A 23,378-nucleotide genomic window follows, 5' to 3' on the forward strand; every position below is an offset into this window, starting at 1 on the left:
GCCGATGCGCATTTCCACTAGTTTTGTCATGTGTCCTTGATCAAGACCAATTTCCAAATTGTTGGTAGTTGCATTGATTGGATTATCTTTTAACTCTTCTCTGGGACCATGCTTGTTCTCTATAATGCAACATTCATTTTTGATTGATTGTTTTATGGTTATTCTTATCACTTACTTTGTTGTTATCATTGTGTATATTGTTTACTTTGTTCAATCTCCTTCCCTCTGCATCAGTTCATGTAATTCTTTCCATGTTTCTCTTTATTCATCATTATCATTGCTTCTTACATCTCAAAAGTCCTTTACATTCATATGCCACAATTTATTTAGCCATTCCCCCAGTCAATGGACATCTCTTTTTCTTTCTAATCCTTTGCTATCACAAAAAGTTCTGTAACTATAAATATTAGGGTGAATATGGGAACTTTCATCTTGTCAATGATCTCCTTGGAGTATTTTCCCAGTAGTGAATTCCATGAGCCAAAGGATATGGGCATCTTAATCATTTTAATTGCATAATTCAGAATTAATTTTCATAATGGTTGTACTAATTTATGACTCCACCAGTAATGGTATTTATGTGCCTATCCTCCCACAAGGGGATTGTTTTTTTTAATGCTGTGTGCCGCATGAGCCCCTACCAGTGTGATAAATCAATATTTATCAGTTGAGAATCATTTAGTCAGCTTATGTAATGTAAAAATGACTTTTGACTTATGTAGTTTTTAGAAAAGGGGATTATAGTAAGAACAGTTGGTACCAAACTTCCCCCTTCCCACCTGTTTGTTCTGTTTTCTCCTACAAGTAGAGAGTCCAGAAGAAAATGGGATCATTTTTCTGTCTGTCTGTCTCTCTCTCCCTATTCTTCTCTGCCTTTCTGGCTCTCTCAGTCTCTCTGTCTCTTTCTGTCTGTCTGTCTGTCTGTCTGTCTGCCTGTCTGCCTGCCTGCCTGTCTGTCAGTCTCTCACCCCTTCTGCCCAAGAGATTCCTTCTTGGAGGTGTCTCTCTCCTCTCTACCTACAGACACTTGCTCAGTTCCATACGTCTCTGTTGTCTGGGCAGGTATCTTGTAGCTGACTGGGGCATGACTGTTTTTCTTCAGCTAGTCCAAATGTTCTTCCTATATGATTTCACAAAAGGTTTCACAGTTACTTGGGATGCCTTCGATTGGTTTAATTCAATTAAGATGGATCTCCATCTTGTTAGAGTCTCAGGGCATTTGCACTCGATCACTTTAAGCGTACTGGGGAAATCTGACTGATTTACTCAATCAACCCTCCATCATTACGTGGCACAGGGTCAGCCTGCTCAGAGGCCTAGAGAGAGGAGGTGGAATGTCCTGGACATTTGGGACGCAGCACATAGACCTCTGAATGTAGTGTGTGAACAGGAATAATACATAATAAGCCTAGAAAAACAGGCTGGAGTCAGATGGTGAAGGGTTCAAAAAGCCAAATAGACAAAATTATATTTTCTCCTAGAGGCAATAGACTTGGGTTTAGTAGTATGACTTGGACTAGGGAAGGGGATGCTAATTGGCATGGAACCCAATCAGGAGACCAAAAGTCTAGATGAGTAGTAATGAGGGTCTCTGCATGTATCAGGGGCATCCTGGATGAAGCTATGAGAAAGCAGGTCTTCATAGAGGGGTTTGCCTTGGCAAGGAGAAGGGCGATCTTTTTGTGAGGGATAAAGGATAGTGGGGGAAGATGTCTGGATAATGTGAAGTGAAGAGGAGGGGAGAAGAGGAAGATCTCATTCAGTGGTCTCAAAATATTTGGAGAGCAAAGGGCCCTGAAGAGCTAGCATGGTGGGCTACAAACTTCAGCAAACTGACTTGCCTTGCCTTAGCTATTGAATGCCTCATTTTCTTCATTTCAAATGAGAGATTTGGACTTGATGATCTCTTAGATCCTTCCAGCTCTAAATCTATGCTCCTATAACCCTGTGAGAAGTGGCACAAAAGACATCAGGACTGAAATATGCCATCTGAAAAGAAGAAAGACAGACAGTGAGAGAGGTAACTCGATGGGGAGTCTGAGGATCCTGGTATCCACTGGTAACCAAAGAATACGAAATGACCTGTCAGAAGAACCAGCAATCCAGGTTCCCCTTGGGGGCGGGACAGTTAAGCGATGCATGAAAGAGAACAGCCAGAGATGTAGTAAACTTGCAGAAAGCTGTTCTGATCTGCCATCTGCTTATTTTAATTTTTATACCTTTTTCTTAAGATTACATACATGCTAGCATGATTTCCATTCCTGCCATACATCTTTTTTGAAGACAATGTATTAATTTATACTTTTCATTTTCCAGTAGCTTTTCCATATTTTCAAGGTGTTTTTGATATATCTCTTGGGCTGCAGTGGTGGGAAGGTAAAGGAGACAATTTCTCCATTTATCATTTCATTGTTCTTTTATGTGTACTGTACTGTACCGAATCAGGGAGGGGGGAAAGTTGGAACTATTCTGGCCTGGTTTTGCAGGCATCTGTGTATGGAACCTAAGTTATGGTTTTAAAATCTTTAATATTAACTCACTATTTGCTGGTTTGTTGTGAAGTGACTTCTAGGGGAATTTCTGTTTTACTGCATGTAAAGGTGGGAATTTCCTAGGAGTTTGTAGGGGGCCTGTAAGGGCTTTGCTATTAGTCTGTATTGTTTTTCTGAGTTTCCCTGGGGCTGAGTAAGGATATCGATTACAAAAATTCCATAAAAGGGAATGTTAATGAGAAAAGAGTCACATAGGGGACTCTGAGTAGAATCACCATCCTTCTGTCATCTGCTGTGCGGGTACCAGAGTTCATGCGGGGCTGTGCAAACATCATGAACTTTGATGAATTTTCCCAAGAGGACTCTGTTGTGTTAGGGATATATTCTAAAGCAGAGGAATGACATGATTTGTATAGGAATAAAAAGATGAGTTAAGACACCGGCAGGGAGAACCTCGCTGAGATCACAGATCTCTCTTCATATCTCCAAGCATTTACTGTTTCTGTTGTCTTGGTCATGGCTTCTGGGTCTGGAGCAATTTAGCAGAAACTAAGATTTAGCTAACTGCTTTTTTTTGGTTAACAAAAATAGCTTTGTTGTAGCAGTTGGGACTGGAGAGAGAAGGAGCTGAAAGTGTAAATCACCACTCACATTCCAGCTTCTTCCAGGAATAGAGGAATTAGTATTCCATTGGGCTTCTCCTTTGATCTTCCCGCTCCTCTAACACTCTTGGGCAATGTTGCATTTTTGCTCCTGGCCCACTGCACCATCTAGCTGCCCCAACCTTTTATCATTTCGTCTTTCCCTCTGCTTTATTACTCCTAACCCTGTTCTTTCCTCCATTCCTTCATACTCTCTGTTCTTTCTCAGACTATCAGTTGTGCACTGGCTATTCTCCCTTCCGTCTTTAAACCGTGACCTGGATGCCATGCTATACTCTGGAATCACTTGCCACATTGTCCCATTGCATGGTAACCCTTGACAAACTCCAGTCCTGGATAAGACTCATCTTTTGCCTCCTTCCTGTTCATGTGCTACTGAATGGAGCTGGAGGAAATGAAGAGACTGGACTGGTGGTATCCATTACAGATTGATATTACCTAATCTCAGCTGGGTCCTCCTTGCAGTAAGGCCAACCTTCTGTTTCTCTCTGCTCAATGCACTCATGCTTTGTTCTTATATTTGCTTCCATTGGATAGAGTGGGTGGAGTGCTTGTCTTGGAATTAGGAGGATCTGAGTTCAAATTTAGCTTTAGACATTACCCTGGGCAAACCACTTAATTCTTTTTTCTTCAGCTCCATCTCCACAGTGGTTGTTCCAAATGTTCTTGTCCCTTCTCAAGCCTATGTTCTCAGAAGTTTCACCCAATGAGACACTGGTCCCCCTCTGTGTCTTTTTGTAATCTGGAGACAAGATGTGTGTGTGTGTGTGTGTGTGTGTGTGTGTGTGTGTGTGTGTGTGTGTGTGTATGTGTGTGTGTATGTGTGTGATTTTAAGATGTGGATAGGAGGGTGGGTTTAGTGGCTGCCAGTTGACTTATACTTCTAAATCTATGTTCATTACATAGATTACAGTCTGCCTCCAGGGTCTCCATCCTCTTCCAGGAGACTATATCCTGAGTTTATCTATGAGTGCAGGCTTGGTTTTCCTTTGAAACTAGGACTGATTAGGGAGTCCATGATGCTCTTCAAATTTGTTGGTAATTGGAATTGATCATAAATTATTCATGTCTTTTATATTTATACATAGGAGGTGCTTAATAAATGTTACCTGATTTACAGGCCTCTGTCTGGCACATAGTTAGTGCTTAGTGAATGCCCATTGATTGGCTGGCAAACATCTTTAGTGCCCGGTGCAAAGTAAACACAATAAATGTGTGTTGCTCACCTGACTCTGATGATAGGGAAGGTGCCTATCCCAGATTAATTTTGGATCTTTAAAAGTATTAGTGTGTTCACATGTGTGTATTTCAGTTTCATTCAACAAACATTTATTAAAGTACATACTGTGTGCAAGACATATCAAATGGTGATGCAAAAGCTTAAGTGAAAAGAAAGAAAGACTGTGTGAGCTGAACTCATGGATCAGAGCCAAGAACTGTTAATTTTCCCTGCTAGTTTGAATTCTCTAGGCTCCATGAAGGTCCCAAACAATTCCCATCTCTGTGGTTTATTGTGTCCTCAAAGACAATAATGAGAACACTCCTCCATGAAAGTAAATGAGTGACTTGTTAGTTGTGAAAGTGGGATCCATCTGCTTTCCTGGTGGAGGGAAAAGTCAGAGTCCAGGACTCCTCTGTCTGGTGGGACCCAATAGTGCATGGGGTACTTTTTGTGCTCTGGGGCCAACATGGCAGAAAGGTATACAGCAGCATGACTTTGGCAGGTGAATGGGACTCGAAAAACATCAGTAAGAGAAAGGAAAAAAAGTTAAAAGAAAGATAGTAAAGCAATGGGAGGAGGAAAGAGTGGAGAGAGAGAACAGAGAAGAATGGAAAGGAAAAAGCATTTTTTAAACCCTTACCTTCCATCTTGGAATTAATACTAAAGTATTGGTTCCAGGGCAGAAGAATGGTAAGGGATAAGTGGTTGGGATTAAGTGACTGGCCCAGAGTCATAAAGCTAGAAAAATGGTTGAGGTCAAATTTGAACCCAGGACCTCCCTTTTCTAGGCCTGGTTCCTATCCACTGAGCCACCAAGCTGCCCTCAGAATAAATATTTATCAAGTACCTAGTATGTGGAAGTTGATCAAAGGATAGACTTAGAACTGGAATGGAGGTCATTGAGTCCCTTATTTTACAGATAAAGAAACTGAGGCACAGAGAGAATAAATGACTTTTCAAAGTCAGACTGCTATTACATGTTTAAAACAGATTTCAAAGCAGGACAGAGTCTGTGCTTTAGCTGTTGTTGTTCAGCCGTGTCTGACTCTTCATCACCCCATTTGGGAGTTTTCTTGGCAAAGATCCTAGGGCAGTTTACCATTTCCTTCTCCAGCTCTTTGTACAAATGAGGAAACTGAGGGAAACAGGATGAAGTGACTTGTCTATGGTCACACACCTAGTAAGTGTCTAAGGCCAGATTTGCACTCAGGAAGAAGAGTTCCTGACTCCAGTACTCTATCTACTATTCCATGTAATGGTCTTCTAACATTTCACATTCTTTATGTATGCTGAGGAGAGAGATTAGGGGTGTCAGGAGGAAGTCTGCAAAACTGCTCAGTAACATGAAGGTGTGAGCTTGCCCACCTCATCTTAGAAACCAGCCTGTCTCTCAAGAGCACCAATCTAGAACAGATCAAGGAAGAATATGTATTTGTTAGGTAACTTTGATGGGCGCACTACAATGCCACCTTCCTAATAGCCACTTTTAGTGTCAAGCTCTAGAAATGTAGAGACTTTCATTCCTTTTAGATGAATTTCATCTACAACGTAGCAAAGACATTTCTTATAGGATGGCATAGCTTTCATCTTTCTCCAAGAAAATTCTTGAAAGTTCTACCGTTTTCTAAGGCTATGCTCACTTAACAGGGACACAAAACATTTGTCAACATATATATTTTTAAAAACCCCTCTGGATTGGCAACAAATGAGAATCTTTCAGCTTCCATTACTGGTGCTTGTGTATGATAGGATTCCAAGTAGCAACTTTCCCTCTGATTCATTAATCAATACATTAATCCCCAATGAAAATAGGCACGGAGCATGCTGTGTCTTTAGTAAGCCAGGCTGGAAAATTGCCTCTGTAAACATTTGAGGGTGATTTTGGATGATGCCGTCCATTCTAATTTTAGCTCAGCTATTTTGCAAGAGTTGATAAGCAAAGTTAGTACAGTATTCTATAAATATGATTAGTTCCTCAAGTGCACGTCCCTCTGGGTAAGACTAGAATTCATCTGCCTTCAGTCCTGATGCTTTTTTTGTTGTTGTTGATTGTAGGTTTTCTCTCCCCAGATAGATCAGTTTCCAGTGGGCAGGAATGGTCAAACTCTCCTGTCTCCCCCTAACATAGCATCTCCTGTAGAGATGGTGGATTGTGCATTGGGTTTGGAGTCAGGAAGAACTCGGTTCTTACTGTGTGCTAGGTCCTGTGCTAAATTTTAGAGATTCAGTGAAAGATTTTAAAGGTAAAGGTAAGGGTTTTAAAAAAAGCAAAATGGGATTTTATATTTGATCCTGGAGATAACAGGGAACCACTGGAATTTGTGGGTGGGATGGTGACCTGGTCAGCCAGCACATTGAGAAGATGACTTTGGCAGGTGAGTGGAGGATGGACTGGAGTTGGGGAGATCAACCAGAGTGGGGAGTGGGGAGACCAATCAGGTTATTGGATTGGTGTAAGTGAGAGGTGATAAGGGGTTACACCAGAGTGGTGGTTGGGTGTGAGTACAGAGAAGGGGATGAATACCAAAGATTTTGTGACATTAAAAATATCAGGGTCTGGCAACAAATTAGATAGGTGGAATGTGTGAGAATGAGGCAACTCTTCTAAAAAAATTGGAATGAATGGGAACAGGATAACTCGGACATCTCACACCACCTCATCTCATCCATGGAAAAATAGCCACAGACCAAGAAATAATCATTAAATCATTAGAAAACTATTGTAAGTGCATGTTGTTGGCCCAGGTCAGCATGAGTCAATAGCAAGAAGTAGCTGTGTGACCCTGGGCAAGTCACTTAACCCTCATTGTCTAGCCATTACTGCTCTTCTGTCTTGGAACCAATGCACAGTATTGATTCTAAGATACAAGGTAAAGTTAAAAAATAGCCAGAAGACTTATGGTACTAGGGAGAGGTCCAGGCAAGAGAACCAAGTTCTCTGAATGCTTCCAACTTTGGGACACAGGGAAAACCAGAGAAATGTGAAGTCTGAAGATATGTACCAGGAGTAGGGAAAGGGGAACCTGGACCATGGTCTAGCCAATGATGTAGGGAGCCTACAACCACGTTGGTGTCAAGTAGAGAGAAGAAAAGATCAATAATTGAGGAGCTTGGGGTCAAGAATGATGCTGAGGTGTGTGAGAGCCTGAGCTTTCAGCAGTATTAAGAATGTCAGGACGAGAGCAGGATTCGGGGAGGGAGAGAATGAATTTTCTTTTGGGAATTGTCAACTATGAGTTGACGGTAGGATAGCTAATGATCGATGTCTAATAGGCATACAGTGACAAGGGCTCAGAGCTAGGAGAGAGCCTGGATAGGATATGTAGATTTGGGTACTGTCTTGCATGGAAATGACCGTCAATGAGCTGGTGTGATAACCAGGCGAGGGAGAAGGGACAAGCACTCTGGACAGCGCCTGGCAGCCTCATTACATGCTTAAGGCTTGATTAATCTTCTGATAGCTCAGAAGCAGCAATGGGCCACTGCACAAGCTTATGTAAAGACATAAAGCATGGAATATCTGAGTGTCAGTTAAGAATAAGTCATTGATTATGAAGACCAAGGGATGTCTTTAATGTAGAGCCCTGGACCCAGTATCAGGAATACCTGAGTTCAAATCCTGCCTCAGACACCAGTAATGTGACCCAGGACAAGTCATTTAAACTTTGGTCTTCCTTGATTTCTTCACTAGTAAAATAGGGTTGGAGGGCAGCTAGGTATCACAGTGGATAGACTTAGGCTGGGAGGACCTGGATTCAAATCTGCCCTCAGTCATTTCCTAGCTGTGTGACCTGGGGAAATTCTAAACCCCAAACCCCTTACTGCTCTTCTGTCTTAGGATTTATTCTGAGGCAGAAGGTAAGAGGTTTTTTACAAAACAGTAAAGTGGAGATAATAATAGCATCTACCTTCCAGGGTTGTTGTAAGGATAAAATGAGATTATACTTGTAAAGAATTTTAAAAACTTTAATTCAGGTGTTCAGTTGTTTTCAGCCATTTGACTCCTTGTGATCCCATTTGGGGGTTACTTGGTAAAGATCTTGGACTGGTTTGTCATTTCCTTCTCCAGATAATTTTATAGATGAGGAAAATAAGGCAAATAGGGGTAAGCGACTTGTCCAGGGTCATATAGCTTGTAAGTATCTGAAGCTGGATTTGAACTTAGGAAGACAAGCCTTCCTGACTCCAGATGTGGCACTCTACACACCGTGCCACCTAGCTGCTCCTATAAACCATAGAATACTACATAAATGCTATTGCTATCATTGTTACTAAAAAAAAAGTTTCTATGATTTCCCATAATATGTTTTAAGTATGTATACATTGGGGGCATCTGGGTGGCTCAGTGGATTGGGAGCCACTTCCAGAGATGGGAAGTCCTGAATTCAAATTTGGCCTCAGACAGTTCTTGGCTACATGACCCTGGGCAAGTCACTTGACCCCCATTGCCTAGCCCTTACCACTCTTCTGCCTTGGAACCAATATCCAGTATTGATTCCAAGACAGAAGGTTTTTTTTAAAGAATGTATACATGAGGCAGAGTTCATTTGACTGAGAGCCAAGGTTCTGGTTTCAAATCTAGCCTCAGACACTTTCTAGAGTTAGATTTATAGAGGGGAAGACTGCTTAAATACTGCCTCCCAGAACTTGCTCGCTGCATGACCCTGAGCCAGTCATTTAAATTATTTCATTTATTTCTTTATTTTTGGATTTAAATATTCACTTAAATTATTTAAAAAAATGTTAGAGTACCTTCCATCTTAGAATCAATACGGTGTATTATTTTCAAGGCAGAAGAGCAGGGAAGACTAGGCAGTGGGGGTTAAGGGACTGGCCCCACATAGCTAGGAAGTGTCTGAGGTCAAATTTGAACCCAGGACCTACTGTATCTAGACCTGACCTTTAATCCACTGAGCTACCTGGATGCCCCCCACTTAAATTTTTTATTCTTCCTTTTCCTTTTTAGTAAAATGAGGGGATAATGCCTGCAATATACTCATAGATTCAGTATATGAAACGTGCTCTGCAAACTGTAAAAGCACTCACAAGTCTAATAGTAAAAGTTGGTACTATTTGGGCACATACATACATACATAGACATGAGACAAGATACCAAGAAACAAAAAAGAACCTGCAACTTCTGATCTCTCTGACCATCTTCTTCTCAACCTGCTCTTCCCTTGGCTGCCCCTCCAGGAGCTCTCCGTCCTCAGAACTGCCCTGTCCATGGTCTGAGCTCCTCAGCGGCCATCCTGCACGTAGTTCTTGGGTCGATTTAACATTTCCTACGTCTATTGCTTCTCATTCAATATACCATATACATATACGAAATAACAGTAAAACAAACCCAACAGTAAAAATTGGAACTATGTGGGCATCTACATGTTTATATAATATGTATGTACATCTGTCTATAGACATGTATTGACGAATAGAGATAAAGCCATATCCACATATCCAGATATTGTTCACATTTGCTGCTAGATTTGTGAGGACTTCTAAAAGGGTGTCGGTATTTGTGTGTACACAGATGTACATATGTTTGTAGGCACGTCCACTGCCTGGCTGAGGGCTTTGCCACACTTGTTGATTTATTGAATGAATAAATATATGTAGTATGAAAACATCTTTGCCCTCTGCTCATTTACAATTTAGTTTGGAAGAGAAGAAATGAACACAGAAAACATTAAATCAACCCCAAGAATTATGTGCTGAATGTCCATTGAGGAGCTTAGACCCATCGATGGGGCAGTTCTGAGGAGAGAGAGCTCACTTGAGGGGCAGAGTGATGGGGACAGCCAAGGGAGGAACAAATCAAAGAGGGAGATGGCCAGAAAAGGCTGATGCAGCAGGTTCTTTTTTGTTTCTTGGTAACTTGCCTTATTCCAAGAGGGCAGGCTTTTCTGATGTTACTTCTCTGTCTCTGCAAACATTCTTACCCATCAGCCTCAGCAGAATGGGATCTCTCCATGCATGTTCAAGGCCTTTGTCAGCAAGAGCCACCCTGAATTCTCCTCCAACAGACAGCAGGATGCTCAGGAGTTTTTCTTGCACCTGGTAAATCTAGTGGAGGTAAGTATTCTCTCTCTCTCTCTCTCTCTCTCTCTCTCTCTCTCTCTCTCTCTCTCTCTCTCTTTCTCTCTCTCTCTCCTTCTTTCTCTCTCTCTCTCTCTCTCTCTCTCTCTCTCTCTCTCTCTCTCTCTCTCTCTCTNCCTCCCTTCCTCCCCTCCCTCTCTCCTTTCCTCTCTCTCTCTCTCTCTCTCTCTCTCTCTCTCTCTCTCTCTCTCTCTCTCTCTCTCTCTCTTTCTCTTTCTCCCCTCTCTGTCTCTCATTAAATAGTCTCCACCCTCAAGGAGCTTACATACTGTTAGAGGGTGGCGTGGGTGGAAAAATGTGAACACAGTTAAGGAGGCACCAGACCTGGGACCTGACAGTAGCTGGGGAATTCTTCTGACTTGCTCCTCCTCTCTGGGCAAGTCATTGGATAAGTGAGTAGGTGTCCTTGAGGAACTGAAGGGGCAAGACAATGAGATGGTTGGATAAGCATTACTGGGGCTCTATAGGGATAGAATTTGTGAAACCACAGACTCCCAAGGCCATACAACTAGTGTCCTGCAACAAGATTACATTTGATGGGGCCCATATCCTAATGCAGGATAGGGGGTCTAAGGATTGGGTTTTGATTTTTAGGAAAACAAATGCCATTAGTGCCCTTTGCATTGCTTTGATGAAAAGTGAAGGACATTAAAATAAAGTGCTGTCAGAAATATTTGTAGCTGTGCTTTTTGTAGTAGCAAAAAAATTGGAAACTGAGGGGATATCCCTCAATTAGGGAATGACTGAATAAATTGTGGTATAGTACGGTGATGGAATACGATTGTGCTATAAGAAATAATGAAATGGTTGATTTCTATAAGAACTACATGAACTGATGCGGAGTGAAATGAGCAGAACCAAGAGAATACACAGTAACTGAAACATTGTGGGATGATCAAATGTGATAGACTTTGCTACTAATAACAATACAATGATCTGGGACAATTCTGATGGACATATGAAAAGAATGTTATCCACATCTAGAGAAAGAACTGTTGGAGTAGCAATACAGAAGAAAACATAATGTATCACTTATTTATTGGATATATGATTTGGGGTATTGGTTTTAAAAGATTACTACAAAAATGAACAATATGGAAACAGGTTTTGAGTGATAATACATTTAAAATCGAGTGGAATTGCTTGTCAACTATGGAAGAGGGGAAGGAGACAATATGAATCATGTAACCTTGGAAAATCTATGTGTATATTTGTTACTGGAATAAAATAAAGAAAAAATTTAAAAATAATAACATACCATCCGTTAAACATTTCTCAAACAGATTTTTGCATTTTTTTATTCAAAGGATTTTAATTTTCTCAATTACATGTAATAACAATTTTCAACATGTTTTCCAAAATCGTAAGATCCAAATTATTTCCTTCCCTCCTTTCCTTCCCCCCTCTTGGAGATTGTAAACAATTTGATCTGGATTATATATGTATTAATATGCAAAACATTTCCATATTGGTCATTGTAAAAAAATACTCATAGAAACCCAAACCCCAAAATAAAACCATAATTAAACTAATGTGAAAGATGGTTTGCTTTGCTGCATTCTGACTCCAACAGTTCTTTCTCTGGAAGTGGCTCACATTCTTTATCAAAAGTCCTTCAGAATTGTCCCAAATCACTGTATTGCTGAGAATAGCTGAGTCTTTCGCAGTTGATCATTGCACAACATTGCTGTTACCGTGTACAATGTTTTCCTGGTCCTGCTGATTTTACTCTGCATCAGTCCATGTAAATCTTTCCAGCTTTTTCTGAAATCATCCAGCTCATAGTTTCTTATAGCAAAATAGTATTCCATCACCAACATTTACCACAATTTTTTCAGCTATTCTCCAATAGATGGATACCCTCTCAGTTTCCAATTCTTTGCCACTACAAAAGAGCTGCTATAAATATTTTTGTACAAGAAAGTCCTTTCCCCTTTTTTATGATTTCTTTGGAATACAGACTCAATAGTGGTATTACAGGATCAAAGGGTATGCACAATTTTATAGCCCTTGGGGCACAGTTCCAAATTGCCTTCCAGAATGGTTGGGTCACTTCAGGTATTTGCATTTTTAAAGAGATTCAATTTGTTGCTTCCAAACTTCAATGTCAATACTAATTGTTAGGTCACAGAATATCTCTAGATACTAAGTCAAAGAAGGTTGTGTTTGTTGTGGAGCATGTGTGGAAGGAACATTGAAATTGGAGCTAAAGGATCTTTTTTCAAATTCTGATCCTAGCATTTAACCTCCCAGGGCCTCAGGGTCCTCATCCATAAAATGATGGATTTTAAGTAAATGGCCTCTAAACTTCCTTCCAGCAATAACCTGCAATTTTATAAACACTCCCCTTCCCCAAAATGCACATTCTCCCCTCCTCCACTCTTTTATTCATTCATCCATTTATTTGAATTTTAAAATATATCATGCAATTGAATTAATCTTTTTCTTTCAAACTGTTGTCTTCAACTCTCTGACAGAGCCATGATGTGCTGTCTGGACTGCTAACCTTCAAGGAGCAAGAATTTTAAGTGGAAGGTTGAGACAATCTTAAGAGTGACGCTCCAAAGTCATTTGGTAGAGAATTTTCTCCCCTCTCCTTTCTTTCTAATTCCATTTTAGAAGCTTGAAAATACAATTTTTTCCCCTTACCAATTTTGTGTTTTTCTATTTGGCAAACATTGATTCTTTTCTGTGTCCCAAATGGAGGTGAAATTAACTTGTCTGTCTGTTTCTTAAACAAAAACAAATAAACACGTTCAATATGTATAGCCCAGGAACCTGCCAAACTATTTTTGCTCCATGCCAGTGTCACTGAAGAATGTCAGTTCAGCACCATGATTAGCATTTTACGATTGCTGGAGAGCCAAATGTTGAGAGAACAGTAAACATTGTTTTGGACCCCATGAAAATTACACTTAAGAAAATGGAATTTCTCAGTCATATAGCTGGAAATTTAAAACAGAAGTCTGAGATCCAGATGGCTTTCTTTTCCAGGTAAGTAGTTTTAAGATCAAATGTGAGGTCCAAAAATGTTGGCCATGGAAAGATGATTTTCTCTCTCCTCTCTCTCTCTCTCTCTCTCTCTCTCTCTCTCTCTCTCTCTCTCTCTCCATCCCTCCCTCCCTTTCTTGGCCAATATGAATCAATGAAAAATAATTTCTTAAGCATTTCCTTTTTTTCAGAGACTGTAGTTAAAGCTAGAGATATAAAGGCACAATTGGTCTCTGCCCTCAAGGTGCTTCTAATCTAATTGCTCTGCGTGTGTATGTGCAAAAGATAATGTGTAAATAAATAACTGTACAAAGAAGATATAAACAGGATGAATTGGAAGTAATCTCAGCGAGAAAGCACTTGTATTAAGGATAGGAAAAGCTTCTTCTAAAATATGGGATTTTAGGTATTTCTGAAAGAAGTTAGGGAAAACTATGAGACTGGGAGATGAGGAGGGAGAAAATTCCAGTCATGGGGCACAGCTAGTGAAGATATCTAACACAGGGAGATGGAATGTCTTGTTTGAGAAAGATGTCATTTGATCATAGAATCATGTGGAGGGGGAGGAAAGTATAAGAAGGTTGGAAAGGGGGAACAGCTGCGTAGCACTGTGTATACAATGCCAGGTCTAGAGTCTGGGGGACGTGGGTTCAAATGTGGCCTTAGGCACTTCCTAGCTGTGTGACCCTGGGCAAGTCACTAACTTCAATTGCCTAGCCCTTGCTGCTTTTCTGTCTTAGAACTGATAATTAATATTAATTCTAAGCCAGAAAGTGTATTTTTCAAAAAAGAAGATTAGAAATATAGGAAGGGATCAAGTTATGAATTTGAGCTTAGTTCTTTCCAACTCAGTGCTTAGCTTTCTATCTCCTATACGACCATGGTCTCTATATTTGGTCTGCTGATAGATGAATGATTAATTTGATCTAATCCAATCCCCAGAGGAACCGAATTGGCTCTGAAAATCCAAGTGATGTTTTCCGGTTTGTGGTGGAAGAACGAATTCAATGCTGTCAGTCCAGGAAAGTTCGCTACACGGAGAGGGTCGATTATTTGATGCAGTTGCCGGTGGCCATGGAAGCAGCAACGAACAAGGGTAAGGCAGATGGAGAAGCAGACACACATGTGCATGCACACACACACGCAACACAGTAACACACACACACACACACACACACACACACACACACACACACACACCCCAGAGCAGAGATCACTCATTTGCATCTTTTTAGGTGAAAACACTAAAGTCAGTCATTGATGAGATTATTTGGAGGGGACTGTGAGGTTGGGTGTTCCCTGGGATGAAGAAGGGTAGATCAAAATCAGGTTTAAATGAAAATGCATCTGGTAAGGGGCACCTGGGTGGCACTGTGGATAGAGCACCAGAACTGGAGCCAGGAGGAACTAAGTTCAAATCTGCCCTCAGACACTGCCTAGCTGTGTGACCCTGGGCAAGTCACTGACCCCTGTTTGCCTAGCCCTTGCCCTTCAGTCTGTGAGTTGTTACTAAGACAGAAAAATGAAATAAAAAGAAACAAAATGGATCTGGTTTCATTTTCTATTCCATTCAACAAGCTCCTCCTGTGTGCAAGTGCCCAGGATATAAAGACGAAACAAAAAGGTTCTTGCTCTCAAGAAGCTTACATTCTGCTGCTGCTGGAGTTGGGATGGAGCTACAATATGATTGAATGAATAAAGCATCTATTAAGCACTCACTGTGTACAAGGTGCTGTGGTAAGTGTTGGGGCCATAAATAGAAAAGTGAGACAGTCCCATCACTCAGAGATCTCATTGTAAGAGGGAGAGAAAACATATGGAAGGTTTTAGTTGCAATTCAGATCTAAAAAATCCATTGGTGCTTTTGGCCAAGCACTTTATGCCTCTTCTTTAATGTCATTTCTATTGATAAAATGATATTAATATGTATTTATATGTGCCAAAGAAATGCAAAGCATCTGTTCATTCACCTACTCTAATCTCCCCACCTTAAATGCTATCTCCTAGCTATAATAATTTTTCTGGTCTTTCTAGTGCTCTCAACCCCTCCCCCCACCTCTCCAAAAAATTATTTTCTATATATTTGCCATTGATTATTTGTGTCCATGTTGTTAGAATGTAAACACCTTGAGGGTAAGCGTATTCCTTTTTTGTCTTTGTATCTTTGTTGTCTAGTACATGTAGTTGACACTTAGGGAGTACTTTTTAAATACTTGAATAAAAGTAAATATAAAATACTCTTTTTTTTTTGGTAGAAAACTAACCATTAGGCTAAGTCAGTGATTCCCAAAGTGGGTGCCACTGCCCCCTGGTGAGTGCTGCAGCGATCCAGGGGAGCGGTGATGGCCACAGGTGCATTCATCTTTCCTATTAATTGCTGTTAAAATTTAAAAAATTAATTTCCAGGGGTGCTAAGTAATATTGACGCTAAGTAATATTTTTTCTGGAAAGGGGGCTGTAGGCCAAAAAAGTTTGGGAACTACTGGACTAGGAGTTCTTATCTTAGGATGTGTGAACTTGTTAAAAATTTTTTTGATAACTGTATTTTGATATAACTGTTTTTTTTGGTAATACTATGTATTATTTTATGCATTTAAAACATGATTTTGAGAAGGGATTCATAAATGTCATCAAACTGCCAAAAGAGCCTATGACACAAAAAATTATTAAGAACCCCCTAGATTTCCAAGTATTTTAATAAGAAAGGGTTGAGTCCATTGGAGGTTTTGTGTGGGAAGGGTAAGGATAAAGGCCTTTTTCCCCCTTTAAGACCCTCACTTTCCATTTTAGAATCAATACTGTGTATTGGTTCCAAGCAGAAGAGTGGTAAGGGCTAGGCAGTGGGGGTTAAGTGACTTCCCCAGAGTCACACAGCTGGGAAGTGTCCAAGGTCAGATTTAAACCCAGGACTTCCCATCACTAGGTCTGGCTCTCCATCCACTGAGCCACCTAACTGCCCCCAGATGAAGCCTCTTTCAGCGTTGAAGCTATCAGCTAATGAGTTTGGACCAGGTTTGTGACAGAACCTGTAGAAGACACATTTCCATCAAGGAAGAAAAATGGTAGAAAATCTTTGGATGCCTATAAGGAGTCAAGTGTATTAATGCTAATAACGAATCCTAGGAGCCTCCTCTGGAGATGTTCCCCATCTTGACATCAACTTTCCCCAAAGCTCCTTTGTAGACAAGAAATCCCAGGAAGGGATCTTTACCCACTGGATGGCCATTTAGTTCTTTTTCCCCCTGGATCTCTGGCTTTCAAGAAGGCGAATTCAGGAGCCAGATCGGAGAGGCCAGCTTCCTCCTCCTCTCCTTCCTCCCAGGTGTCTGATGGAATCAGGATTTGGAATGAAGGCTCTTGTTGACCAAAGAAGCCGCCAAAGGCCTTTTCTAAGGCTCTTCATTGGCGCTTCCTTGTCTGTCTTCCCCATCCAGATGAGCTGATTGCCTACGAGTTGACCAGAAGAGAAGCAGAGACATCCAGGAGACCGCTCCCAGAACTGGTCCGGGCCAGGATTCCTTTTAGTGCCTGCCTTCAGGCCTTTTCTGAACCAGATAATGTGGAAGACTTTTGGAGCAGCGCCCTACAGGCAAAGTCTGCTGGTGTGAAGTAAGTGGATGGGGTCTGTGTGTGTGTGTGTGTGTGTGTGTGTGTGTGTGTGTGCTCACGTATGTATGTGTCTGTGTGTGTGTCTGTGTCTATAGAGTAGAAGTTAGGATCTGCCAAGAGGTCCGGGCATAGATTGAATTAAGGGGTTGAGGATAAGTCTGTAAACTTGATAGGGAAAAAAATGTTTATTTCCATCAATCTCTAACTGAAATTTGGCAATTCCTTCAATTACTTAATAGCATTTTTTGAGGAATGTGTAGGCTTCACCCAACTGACCAAGGAGGTTCACATAAACCCCAAAAGGTTAGGAACCCCTGGTTTAGAAGGACAACCAGTACCTGGTTAATTAAGCAAGGTAGATCCAACTGTGCCATCACTCTAGGTGAGTGGGCAAGGCACTCTCCCCTAAACCAGATACAAAATAGCTACAATTTTCCTCTAACACTGTTCAATTTGCAGTAATAATAAATGTTATGTATATAACAAGGAATGGACCTAATAGATCTACTCCCTAAAGGAAAAATCTATTTATATATTCATTAAATTAAATATTAAAAATAAATTTATTAAATTATTATAAATGTGCGTATACATTTATAGTCTCTAATAAATGTAAAATAGTTATCTATAACCTATATAATCTATATCTGTAATATCTATAATAATCTGTAATAAATCTATTTAGAATCAATAATAAATCTATAATAGTTATCTATAATGTATATGATCTATATCTGTAATATCTATAATAATCTATAATAAATCTATTTATAATCCATAATAAATCTATAATCTATAATAAATCTATAAAACTGTGTATATGTGTATAGCGGCATGAAGTGAGATGACACCTGAGAGTGGGCTCTAGAAATGTTAACTTTTTTCAAGTCTTTATTAAAAACAATAAATATTTGGTTGATGCTTTTTTGCTCACTTTCCAATGACCTTGCTCCCAATCGGAGCCTCCCCCCCACATAAAGAACTAAAGTTGAGCCAAAGGGTGGTGGAGGGATCAGAGGAGAGAATGGGAGTATATAGGAGGAATGTTGGGAAGGTCAAGTGGGCAGGTCTTGGCAATGTCCTGGATTTGAGGCTGAGAGAGTGACCTGGTTTTGAAGATGATCCCTAGCTTGTGAGCATGAGTGACTGAGAGAATGGTGGTACTTTTCAAGAGGGAAGTTAGGCAGGAGAAACACTTGGGGGAAGGTGAGGTCATGAGTTCAGTTTCCAACATGTTAAGTGTAAAACTCATGAGTACCTTTGATGTTTGGATAGCCTTGGGATCCCTGAATGTTTTGTTTAAGCAGTATTTTTAAAGATCATTTGTTTGTCATCCCAGCTAGGTGGCACAGGAAGACCTGAGTTCAAATCCGCCCTCAGGCACTGGCTGTGTGATCCTGGGCAAGTTTGCCTTAGTTTTCTCATTTGTAAAATGAATTAGAGAAGGAAATGTTTAAACCACTCCAATATCTTTGCCAAGGAGACCTCAAGTGGGGTCACAAAGAGTCATACACTTAGTAGCAGTGTGACCCTGGGCAAGTCACTTAACCCTGTTTGCCTCAGTTTCCTCATTTGTAAAGTGAGCGGGAGAAGGAAATGGGAAACCACTTCAATATTTTTGCCAAAGAAATCCCAAATGTGATTACAAAGAGTCATACACTTGATAGCTGTGTGACTCAGGGCAAGTCACTTAATCCTGTTTGCCTCAGTTTCCTCATTTATAAAGTGAATAGGAGAAGGAAATGGAAAACTACTCTAGTATCTTTGACAAGAAAACCCCCAATGGGGTCACAAAGAGTCAGACAACCAAACAACGACAATTGTCTTACTTCTCTCTATCCCTTGAAATGGCTATAAGAAAACCTTTGTTTCTTAAAGAGAAAAGCCAACCCAGATACCTAGGTTAAAATTATTGATCAATCAATAAACATTTATTAGGGGTCTACCATATGCCAGGCACCGTGCTAAACTCTGCAGATAAAAAAGAGGCAAAAGACAGTCCCTGCCCTCAAGGAGCTCACAGTCTAATGGGAAAGACAACATGCCAAAAAAACACAGATAGAACAAGCTATCTAAAAGATTAATAAGAAATAATTAACAGAGGGAAGTTACTAGAATTAAGTGGATTGAAGGTTTCCTGTACAAGATAGGATTTTAGTTGGGACTTAAAAGATTGGTAATTTGAATTAAAAGCAAGACACCTGGATTATCTTCCTCTATTTGCTTCCTTCTTCAGATCTTGCTCTGGGACAAATTACCCAAACACCTAAATTTACAAGACCAAATCATAAGAAAAATAGTGGAGAATGGAAGGAAGTATCTCTTAGACCTATGACTGGGGGAGAGAATTTTTAACCAAGTAAGGTATAGGAAGGATCATAAAATCTAACACTAACAATTTTAATTTCATAAAATTATAAAGCTTTGCATTAACAAATCAATGTAAACAGGGCAAGAGTAATTGTCATTTGCTTATTTTGCACCAAATAGCTCTGATAAAAGTTCCAATTCATATGATATGGAGAATTAAAACAAGCATATAAGATCAAAAGCCATTCCCTAGTAGTTAAATGTTCAAAGGATATAATCAAACCGTTTTCAGATAATCTAATTTATCTGTGGGCTTTCCATGAACAAAAATGGGGTGATGCTTCTGCTTCAAGATATTTTTCTGGCCCCAGTCACTGAGCCGCCCCCTCAAGCCCCCTCAATTCCCGACGCTCCGTCCCCCTCTGCCCGCCTTCTCCCGCCACCACCTTCCACTGAGGAAAAGGAATTGTATCGTATGTCTGCTATCCAGAACCTCCATTCTTTGGACCCCTTTGCTGATGCAAATAAGGGTGATGACCTGCTTCCTGCTGGGACTGAGGATTATGTCCATGTAAGAATTCAACAGAGAAATGGGAGGAAGACCCTCACTACTGTCCAGGGGATCGCTGATGATTATGATAAAAAGAAACTAGTGAAGGCATTCAGGAAGAAGTTTGCCTGCAATGCAATTGAGCATCCAGAATATGGAGAAGTAATTCAGCTACAGGGTGACCAGCACAAGAACATATGCCAGTTCCTCGTTGAGATTGGATTGGCTAAGGACAACCAGCTGAAGGTTCATGGGTTTTAAGTGCTTGTGGCTCACTGAAGCTTAAGTGAGGATTTCTTTGCAATGAATAGAAAAAATTCCCTTCTGTCCTTTGTCACAAGTTTAAAAACCTCACAGCTTGTGTAATGTAACCATTTGGGGTTCGCCGTTTAACTTGGACTAGCGTAACTCATTCGTGTAATAAACTGAAAAGTGCCATGCCGTCTAGTCTTGCAGCCCCTCATTTAAAAAGAGGTAAAGCCGGTCAGTGCTCAGCCTGAAATTCAAATAATCTGATGTTTCAGTCAAGTCCAAAGCCCTAGTAGCATCGGAGACCATGTCTGTCCAGAGGCTCCTTGGGTGCCCCCTCTGCAGAGCTCCCCGTCCTTTTAAGAAAACCGACCCTCCGAGCTTCCTTTAATGATGCTCAGGTGAGTAGAGCCACCAATACCCAGTTGTACCACCAAGATAAAGATAGCCTTTGGTAGCAAAACAGGGATTCCCCTGGTAATTTGCACCACCTGATCCAGGGAAGGGTTTCATTTGGGGCCAATGGCAGGACATTTTCTTTCCTACATCACATCAAGGTCTAGCATTTGACCAGATTTTTAGTAGTAGTGCCCTGCCTCTGGGGGATGCACAAGTGGAGAGAACACCATACTATGAGGCCAACTTTACCTGAATTAAACTTTTGGCAAGGGAACAAATTTTGAACTAATGTATTGAAACAGTGTAAACTGCGGAGCTTGCCTCTTAATATCGATAGCTGCCCTATGCCATGCGAAGTTAACAGAATGGTTTTTTTTAAATTAGTTTAAATGTTATGTACTATATTTAAGCTCTTATTTAAATAAAACTGGTTTTCAGGAAAAAAGATATTTTTCTTTATCAAAATTCTTCATTATGCTTTTGATTATGTAGAAAGCAATGGTAGATATTGCCCACAGCTTCTCAGATATGGAGCCACGGCCTTTTGGAATGTTTTGCTTGAAAAAAAATTATAATCTCTCCTGTAGATAAAGAACATTTTCCAAATCCATAACAGTTTAGAGGTGACTGAATGGTTATTGATTATAAATATGAGCAAAATTCTGATTTAAGGAAGGTAGAAAAATATGGCATAGAGAACCAGCTTGCATTTTATTGGAGGAAACAACATGTATATGTGAGAATATAAAAAATATGCCAAGTATTTTCAAAGTCATTCGAGGCATGGGTAGGCTCAATAAGCCTCATGTAATGCTGACTAACTTTTGTTTAGTAAGGGTTCAAACCTTCTATGTGCTGGGCGCTCTGATAAGTACTTTACAAATATTTTCTCATTTGATCAGGAAAGGTCCCTGAACTTTGAAGGGAGCCGTGGATTCTAAGATACAGAGCTGAGACTGGAGACATTGCAGGCAAGGAGGAAGAGGGGACAACTCATACATAGACGTACAGAGTGGAGATAAAATGTCCTGTAGGGAAAAGAGCCACTTACCCACTTTGATTGCAATATAGAGTATCTAAGGAAGGAGAAATTTTGAGTTAACCCAGAAAGATAGATTGGAGTCAGACTCTGAAGGACTTTAAATACCTTGATGAGGAATTTTAATTTTTTTTTATTCCAGAGGCAATAGTGAGCCACTAAACTTTCATGAGCAGAGGAGTGCCATCATCAGACTTTCTCATATTTTAGGAATATTAGTTTGGTGGTTGTGTGGTACATGGATTGAAGAGAGGAGAGAGACTGGAGATGTATAGAATAATGAGGAGGTGTTGAGGAGGTGGTCTTCCATGGGAAATAATAATTGTGGTCACTTATTTTAGATGATGGCCTTTGATTAGAAGGAGACTTAGCAGAAATTTAAAAATTATGTAGGGGATGAGGAGAAGAGAGAAAGAGACAGACAGGGACCTGAATGGCCACAGATAGTTTCCTGGAGTAGGAAGCTTTACATCCCTGTATTGGTTTCTTCTTCTTTCTCAAGTGGATGTTAATGTGGGGATGTCACAGATATATTCGGGCTAGACATGCCCTAGTGGAAAGGTCACTGTATTTTGAATCAGAAGACCTGGTTTCAGACCTTGACTATGAGGTTGACTGAAAGCAGCATAATACTCTGGAAAGACAATTACTCATGAATTCAGAGGATTTAGATTCCAATTCTGCCTCTGTCCCTTACTTTCAGCAAGTTACATAATCTTTCAAGTTATGTAAAATAAGAGAATATGACCAGACGGGGTCCTAAGAGCCAGATTTAGGATCCTAGGATCTTGTGGTTCCTGTGTGGGTCATTTCTCCACACCTTTGCTTTCTTATTGGTAAAATGGGAACAATACCTGCACTATCCTATCCCAGGATTGCTGTTAGGGAAATGCTTGGTCAATTTTAATACACTATAGAAATGAGCAGCTAGGTGGCACAGGGGATTGAGGACCAGGCCTGAAGATGGGAGATCTTGGGTTCAAATTTGGTTTCAAACACTTCCTGGCTGTGTGTGACCCTGTGCAAATCACTTAAGCCCCATTGCCTAGCCCTTACTACTCTTCTACCTTGGAACCAATACACAGTATTGCTTCTAAGACAGAAGGTAAGAGTTTAAAAAATGTCTATTTTGTTAATTCTAAGGTGGAAAGTAAAAGTTAAAAAAAAACCCACTATAGAAATGTGAACTATTATGGAAAGTAGAGGAAGGGACTGGGCCTGTTCAGGGTCAACATGTGGCTATCTTGGCTCCAAAGTCAGCTTTCTATCCATTGCTCCACTCTGTCTCTCTCTTCAAAAGTGCATGTCATGAAATACTATTGTGCTATGAGGAATGATGAACTGCCTGATTTCTATAAGAACTGGAAAGACCTCCATGAACTGATGCAGAGTGAAATAAGCAGAACCAGGAGAACATTTTACAGAGTAACTGAAACATTGTGGGATGATCCAATGTAACAGACTTTGTTACTAATTAGCATTGCCATGATCTAGGACAATCCTGATGGACTTATGAGAAAGAATGCTATCCACATCGAGAGAAAGAACTGTGGGAGCAGAAACTCAGAAGAAAAACATGATTTGTCACTTGTTTATATGGGTATAGGAGGTGGGGTTTTGGTTTTAAAAGATTATTACAAAAATAAATAATATGGAAATGGGATTTGAGTGATTTTATATATATATATGTACACACACACACACACACACACACACACACACACACACACATATATATATATATATATATATATATATA

The 23,378-nt window shown here is 40.3% G+C and overlaps 2 protein-coding genes across 2 annotated transcripts in view; both read left to right on the forward strand.

The window, feature by feature from the left end:
* USP13 (ubiquitin specific peptidase 13) overlaps positions 1–23,378 on the forward strand; it is a 159,651-nt gene that overhangs the window by 104,743 nt on the left and 31,530 nt on the right. Inside the window, exons 9-14 of the mRNA XM_044669563.1 lie at positions 3,555–3,618; positions 10,323–10,448; positions 14,406–14,559; positions 16,898–17,065; positions 19,754–20,186; positions 20,336–20,406. Coding sequence (XP_044525498.1) covers positions 3,555–3,618; positions 10,323–10,448; positions 14,406–14,559; positions 16,898–17,065; positions 19,754–20,186; positions 20,336–20,406 — 1,016 coding nt within the window. The remainder of the gene's footprint in view (positions 1–3,554; positions 3,619–10,322; positions 10,449–14,405; positions 14,560–16,897; positions 17,066–19,753; positions 20,187–20,335; positions 20,407–23,378) is intronic.
* Positions 19,858–20,193, forward strand: LOC123242835 (eukaryotic translation initiation factor 1-like). Its single transcript, XM_044670945.1, has one exon. The coding sequence runs from the start codon at positions 19,858–19,860 to the stop codon at positions 20,191–20,193; it is 336 nt and encodes a 111-aa protein (XP_044526880.1).

The sequence above is a fragment of the Gracilinanus agilis genome, chromosome 3, assembly GCF_016433145.1.
Source record: "Gracilinanus agilis isolate LMUSP501 chromosome 3, AgileGrace, whole genome shotgun sequence".
Classification (NCBI taxonomy): Eukaryota; Metazoa; Chordata; class Mammalia; order Didelphimorphia; family Didelphidae; genus Gracilinanus; species Gracilinanus agilis.